Consider the following 7,143-nt stretch of genomic DNA (forward strand, 5'->3'; position numbering starts at 1 on the left):
GTCAACTTCAAAGAACTCCCCCCCGCCGTAAACAAGAAACGCCTCATCCAGAAAGCCGTCTTCGATGAACTCGTCAAACTCGTCGATCCCCACGCCGAACCGTTCCGACCGAAGAAGGGAAAGAGCAATGTCATCATGTTTGTTGGTCTCCAGGGTGCTGGAAAGACGACCACATGTACGAAGCTCGCGCGACACTACCAGTCCAGAGGTTTCAAGGCGTGTCTGGTTTGTGCGGATACCTTCAGAGCTGGTGCTTTCGATCAGTTGAAGCAGAACGCCACAAAAGCCAAGATCCCCTACTACGGTTCCCTCACAGAAACGGATCCCGCCGAGGTTGCGAGGGCTGGTGTTGACCAATTCAAGAAGGAGAGATTCGAAGTCATCATTGTCGATACATCAGGTCGCCACCGACAAGAGTCTGCTCTCTTCCAGGAGATGGTGGATATCCAAGAAGCCATCAAACCCGACGAGACTATCATGGTCCTCGACGCTTCGATCGGTCAACAAGCAGAGTCACAGGCCAAGGCGTTCAAGGAGGCAGCTGATTTCGGAGCCATCATCATCACAAAAACCGACGGCCACGCACACGGTGGTGGTGCCATCTCTGCAGTCGCCGCAACACACACCCCCATCGTCTTTATCGGTACCGGTGAACACATGCTCGATTTCGAAAAGTTTGCCCCCCAACAGTTCGTCCAAAAGCTCCTCGGCATGGGCGACATGGCTGGATTGATGGAGCACGTACAGAGCCTCAACCTCAACCAAAAAGACACCATCAAGCACATCCAGGAGGGTATCTTTACCGTGCGCGACCTCCGCGACCAGCTCTCCAACATCATGAAGATGGGCCCCCTCTCGAAAATGGCCGGCATGATCCCCGGCATGAGCAACATGATGCAGGGCATGGACGACGAAGAAGGCGGCGCCAAACTCAAGCGAATGATCTACATCTGCGACTCAATGACCGAAAAGGAACTCGACTCGGACGGCAAGATCCTCATCGAACAACCCACCCGAATGACACGAATCGCACGAGGTTCCGGCACATCAGTACGCGAAGTCGAGGACCTCCTCACCCAACAACGAATGATGGCAGGCATGGCAAAGAAGATGGGCGGAAACATGAAGAACATGCAGCGAGCCCAACAGGCCATGGGCGGAGGAAACAAGGCACAGCAATTAGCAGCCATGCAAAAGAGGTTACAGAGCATGGGCGGTGCTGGCGGTGCAGGCGGTATGCCCGATATGGGAAGCTTGATGAAGATGCTCGGCGGAGGAGGAGGAGGAGGTATGCCCGGTGGTATGGATATGCAGGCCATGATGAGACAGATGGGTATGGGCGGCGGCGGCATGCCTGGAATGCCGCCTACAGCAGGAAGAGGTAGAAGGTGAGCATGCATTAAATGGAATACCGATTGCCTGTCACTTTTGTCCCTGTCGACTACCTAGTATAAGTATATGCATCTTAAAAATTGAAGATACCCTGACCTGTACTGATTACACCTGCGACACGATGGATGTCCCTCCGGGGGCTCCTGGCGGAGGGCCTGTTCTCGCTCCGCTCGGGTTTGATCATATGGATCTCAGCAGGATGTGATGTATCGGCTATGGAAATTGTACATCAGAAGCACCCTCCTCCGAGACACCATGACACTCCATGTCCAACATGAACACAACGTAAGTTCGTTGCCATAGTTGCTCTCATAGTCTCAGCCTGTCAAACAACGTAATGAGCTTCCAACGGTACAGAAAATTCTCTCGGATCTCACCTCCGGAACTGTAAGTCATTCGTCGATTGCGTCAATGGTCTAAACTGAGGATAACTTATCTAAACTCATCATAAGCCTGGAGTACATTCTCTGGGTGACTGGTGGTCATAGCAATCAGGCGCCTTTCCTGATCAATAATCTGCAGCGATCTCAGCTGATAGAAATAGAACAAAGTAAACGCTTTGATTGGTAGAGGCCGAGGTGGTCGCATCTAACCGCCGGCTTGGATTGACAAGGGTGAACCAACAACACCATGGATTCTCAGACACACATAAAACCGCAGACAATAATGAACCCCCGAATCAAATGTACAACAATTATCTCATTTCATCACTTACAATCTGATTCTCAAAATGCCCTCAATTGATGCTGATACGCCCCTTCCCTCAACTGAGGGTATCGCGGAAACCAACTCCAGTCCACCTTCCAACAGACACCGCACTCCTTCAGTCTCTCTTACCCCTCCTGGCGGGGCCAGGGAAGAGTCTCATGGGCTCACATCTGCTATCAACAACATCCGTCTCTCCGACACAAATGGTACTCTCAACTGATCATCGAGACTCCGCTAACATGGCCAGGACACGCATCTCTCTCCCCAGAACCGAGACGTTCTAGAAATGGCACACCACGAAGACGGCGCTCAAGCACTGGAGCTGTTCAGCAGCATGATGTCGCCGATGAAGAACTCCCTGATGATGCATTCCATTCCCCAGAATTCCAAGGGGCTTTTCGAGATGCAAAGCAGCTAATGTCCAACATTCAATCTGTGCTTGGAAGCTCTAACATCCACGAAGGGTCCGAGTCAACCATGCGAAACCTACACGAAGAGGCTGGTAAGCTCGCTGCGTTTGAGTACCCAGCAACTCGTACCGTTGGATTCGTCGGAGATTCTGGAGTTGGTAAGTCACCATTAGATGTGATTGCGCCGCTGACAGTAGTAGGGAAAAGTAGTCTGCTCAATTCACTCCTCGACACAAAGGGACTTGCCAGGACTGTAAGTAATTGCCCAAGTTTCGGACCACGCTGACTTCTCAGAGCAACAATGGAGAAGCCTGCACATGCGTTGTGACAGAGTACCATTATCACAATCGCGACACGCTTGACATCCGAGTCAATCTGTTCTCGATGGAGGAACTCCAAGATCAACTCGGTAGACTGCTTCAGGTTTATCGCACGTTTGAACTTCATCAGGATGAGATTACTGATGCCGCTGAGCGTCAAGACATGGAGGCAAATGCCAAAGTGGCCAAGGATACGTTTCAAGCCATGTTTCGTGGCCGACTGACTGATGAGGCATTCCTGATTCGTGAGAATTATGAGGATGTGCTCGAAAGACTCACTAGTTGGGCAGCTGATGCCCGGCCTTCACCCTTGATGACTCTCCATACCGGCCTCTCGACGCAGGCTTGTTCCAACACATTGATGGAGCTCTCTTCTGAACCGGCATCAAGAGATTCTCCAGCGACGTGGCCCTACATTCGAAGCATCAAGCAAGTACCTCACCAGATACGTCCCCAGGACTGAGTCAACTAACAAGAAAGGGTCTTTTTGAATGCGCACATCCTCAGCCGAGGCTTGATCCTTGTAGATCTACCCGGCCTTCGCGACCTCAACTCTGCTCGAAGGATCATCACCGAACGCTATCTCCTGGAGTGCAACGAGATCTTTGCAATCTGCAACATTGGGCGTGCGGCTACTGACGAGGGCGTTCATCAGGTTTTTGACTTGGCTGACCGTGCTCGTCTGTCGAATGTCGGCATTGTCTGTACTAGATCTGATGTAAGTTGCTGTCGGCATGTGTGAACTCGCTGACTTTGTAGGACATCGACCCTGAAGAGTCAATCCGAGACTGGCCAGGCAGAAGGGCAAGGCATATTGAGCAGCTGTTGGAGCATATCGAAGGGATCACCAAAGAGATAGAGGAATTGCAAGCAGATATTGAAGACTTTGGGGCGAGTGACCTATCCGAGCAAGAAAGACAGGAATTTGCAGAATGCTTGGAAGAACAACGACAAGCAAGGTATGTTTCCGACTGCTGGCGGTAACCACTAACAATTTCAGCATACGAAAACAGAACTACGAGTTTGAGTAAGTTGGCAAACATCGACTGACTTGCATGCCGACTAACATTACAGACTCAAACAATATCTGATCACAACCCGTAATCAGGTCATCACCGACTCACTCAACACCACCTACGCCGGCCGCGTGACACCCTCCAGAGTCTTTTGCGTGAGCAACACAATCTACTGGCAAAACAGAACTGTCAAAAAGTCAGAGGCCAAACGACATCTCGACCTCAGTGGCATCCTGCAAGTCCGAAAACATTGCATCTCGATTGTCGCAAACAGCCAACGACGCATCGCTACGCAATACATGAAAGACCAGATCCCTGCGTTGCTTGCAGACATTGAGCTATGGGTCCAATCTGGAGCCCGCACTGCGAGTGAAGAACGTCGTGAGGCGCTCTGCCAAACTCTCGATAGTGTTGAGCGTCGTCTGAGGAAGGTATGAGATTGGTAAGGTTGTGTTCTGACTGACTTTTGTAGGACTTTGCATCGCGCGCTTTTAGTCGTCTAGCAAGAGGATACAACGAAGACTTTGCGGAATACGTTTGGAACAGTGAGTACCTCGGTTCTGTTGGAATGACGCTGACCTTTAGATCGACATGTTTCTTCATGGAGCCGGTCAGCCAAAAGTGCAAGCCAAGACTGGGCAGGGGTACGTTCTCGCGATATTGTTTGACAAAGCTAACACATTCAGTGGCATCACAGTGAGTTGGCAATATCGCAGAGGTTCGGAACTGACGAACAGGTTCTTATTCCGCATTCTGTCGAAACTTTGGGGACTATTGCACCCCCGCAATCGGATCACGAAATTGGAACGAAGAGGCTATGGATGATATGGTTACTGATCTTGAAGGGCCTTGGGAGGGGATGTGTGGAACTATACAGGAGAGGCAGTCGAGTATGCTTGAGAATGCAGACGAGTTTGCAGATGTGGCTATTGAGAGGCTTGGTAAGTAGCATACCACAGACCGGGCCTGCTGACATGAGTAGAAAAGCATGATTCTGTCGATTCCTTGACTCGAGCTCTTGAAAACCGTCAGAGCATATTCCTGGCTGCTATTGAAAAGGTCAATGATGACTTTGACAACAGTCTCAGGTGAGCTGTCCATTCTTCCTCAACGTCGCGGTGAACAGCATCGTCACTAACATCACAGGATCCTCCGCATCGAATCCCTCTCCGCCCTTCGAAGTTCACTCTTCGGAAAAGCGATGGAACCATTCTACAACAAATGCAATGCCGAGTTCGGTACGTTCACACATCTTCTACGGACACAGCTAACCCTCCAGGCCGTGGAAGTGATGCCCGTCGAAAGGCAATCATCAGAGGAGCATTGAGCGACGAAGATTTGTTCCAAAAACTCATGAGAAGTCTCAAAGATAGTTTCAAGGCCAATTCAGAGGCCACTCAGGTGAAGATACAGGAAGCGATCGTGGAGTATCTTCGCGTTATTGAGCAACGGTTCGACCTTGTGCGGAGTGAGAATGTCGCTCGGGAAAGCGAGCAGGATCCAGACTTTCGACTTCGCGTTGAGCAAGTTGCGCGAGCTGGAAGAGAGACTATGCAGAGGGTTCATCAAGTTATCTGATTTTGATCTTCATGTCCAATTGACTTTTGTTATCCAGATTGCCTGTTCAGGAAGCGGGGCTGGTTGTAAGAAGGCGTTACATCACACACCACCTTCTGAGAACCAGAGGACAAAACATTTCGTCGAGAATTTTTATGTTAAACTTCTTATCATCCCAAAATGTCTACTCGCACGATGCTTCGACGCGGTCTGCCACTCCGTCATGTCTCGTTCCGTCGTTACATCTCGACTCGAGACATGACGGCTGCAGATCTAAAGAAACTCAAGGTTGATCAATCCCGATTGATGGACACTCTTCACGACACATGTAAATGGGGAACCGGACTCAGATGGGGAGAGTAAGTCTCGCGGCTCTCGTCAGATCAAGCTAACAGGTTAGAAACCCGACCGACACGGGAATGTCACGGCTGGCACTTTCAGATTCAGACAAGACAGTCCGAGATTGGTTTGTCGAGACTACAAAATCTCTCGGATGCAAAGTGACCATTGATTCAATTGGAAACATCTTTGCGATTCGACCTGGTCGTAAAGATGGTCCTCCCACAGTTGCTGGAAGTCATCTGGACACCCAACCCACCGGCGGTCGCTACGATGGTATCCTCGGCATCCAAGCAGGAATCGAGATGCTCAAGCTTCTTCAAGACCACGATGTCGAGACAGAGTACCCTGTCGGTGTGATCAATTGGACAAAGTAAGTCACCCTCTTAGAGTCGACAATTCTGACCATTTAGTGAGGAGGGCGCACGATTCCCAATCAGCATGATGGCTTCTGGTGTCTGGGCTGAAGCAATCTCGCAAGACCGCGCGCACAACCTGAAGGAGGTATCCGGTAACGCAACAGTCAAATCTGAACTGGAGAGAATTGGCTATCTCGGTGATACACCCGCAAGCTACAAGGCCATGCCAATTGGGGCGCATTTTGAACTTCACATCGAACAGGGACCAATTCTCGAGAGGGCTGGAAAGAAGATTGGCGTCGTACAAGGTGTTCAGGCCTACAAGTGGTTCACCATCGACATCACTGGACGAGGTATGTCAACTCTAAGGTACTCAGATGAACATGCTAACCGGTTAGATGCTCACACTGGTTCAACCCCATTCTCCGATCGAGCCGACGCTCTCTTACTCGCTGCACGATTGATCACTCACTCTCATCGACTGGCGACAAAGCACAAGGCTCTTGCATCGACTGGCATTCTGAACCTCACTCCCGGCAGCACCAACACCATCCCCGGTCACGTCAGCTTCACTCTTGACATTCGCTCTCCATCCGATGAGACTGTCGAAAAGCTTGAAGAGGAGCTGCGCCGCGACTTTGATCTCCTCGCCCAAGGAACAGACGTAGGCGGGGTACTGGCAGGATCAACTCCTGCTCTACCGCAGTCTCTCAAATGGCGAACCGACACAATCTCAACTGCCACAAAGTTCCACCCAGATTGCATCCAAGCAGTCAGAGAATCCGCCGAGTCTATTCTTGGAAAAGATGCAGCTGTCGATATCTCTAGCGGCGCTGGTCACGACAGCGTCTACACAAACAAGCATTGTCCTACGACCATGATCTTCATCCCGTGCAAAGGAGGAGTCAGTCATAACCCGGAAGAGTACTCGTCTCCCGAAGAGTGTGCAATTGGAGCAGAGGTCCTGTGTCAGGCAGTTGTCCGATATGATCAGAAGAGAGTATAACAGTCTACCATGGTGAATATCCCTCCGGGGGCTCCT

The 7,143-nt window shown here is 50.7% G+C and overlaps 3 protein-coding genes across 3 annotated transcripts; all 3 read left to right on the forward strand.

Annotated features, from left to right (window-relative positions):
• Positions 1-1,392, forward strand: FTJAE_12514 (signal recognition particle; the record flags this gene model as incomplete). Its single annotated transcript, XM_037345568.1, has 1 exon — positions 1-1,392. A coding segment is annotated over one exon (1,392 nt), but the record flags the coding sequence as incomplete, so codon positions are not given.
• A 730-nt stretch (positions 1,393-2,122) lies between these two features.
• Positions 2,123-5,424, forward strand: FTJAE_12515 (uncharacterized protein; the record flags this gene model as incomplete). Its single annotated transcript, XM_037345569.1, has 13 exons — positions 2,123-2,306; positions 2,348-2,668; positions 2,711-2,763; positions 2,805-3,075; positions 3,358-3,548; positions 3,590-3,789; positions 3,831-3,857; positions 3,905-4,277; positions 4,319-4,490; positions 4,584-4,787; positions 4,829-4,934; positions 4,993-5,084; positions 5,126-5,424. 13 exons carry the CDS (start codon positions 2,123-2,125, stop codon positions 5,422-5,424), a joined length of 2,493 nt encoding a protein of 830 aa, XP_037200435.1.
• A 159-nt stretch (positions 5,425-5,583) lies between these two features.
• Positions 5,584-7,107, forward strand: FTJAE_12516 (beta-alanine synthase; the record flags this gene model as incomplete). Its single annotated transcript, XM_037345570.1, has 4 exons — positions 5,584-5,762; positions 5,804-6,115; positions 6,156-6,454; positions 6,500-7,107. The coding sequence occupies 4 exons, from the start codon at positions 5,584-5,586 to the stop codon at positions 7,105-7,107; spliced, it is 1,398 nt and encodes a 465-aa protein (XP_037200436.1).
• Between the last annotated feature and the right edge of the window lie 36 nt (positions 7,108-7,143).

Source organism: Fusarium tjaetaba, assembly GCF_013396195.1.
Source record: "Fusarium tjaetaba strain NRRL 66243 chromosome Unknown NRRL66243_c0000342, whole genome shotgun sequence".
Taxonomy (NCBI): domain Eukaryota; kingdom Fungi; phylum Ascomycota; class Sordariomycetes; order Hypocreales; family Nectriaceae; genus Fusarium; species Fusarium tjaetaba.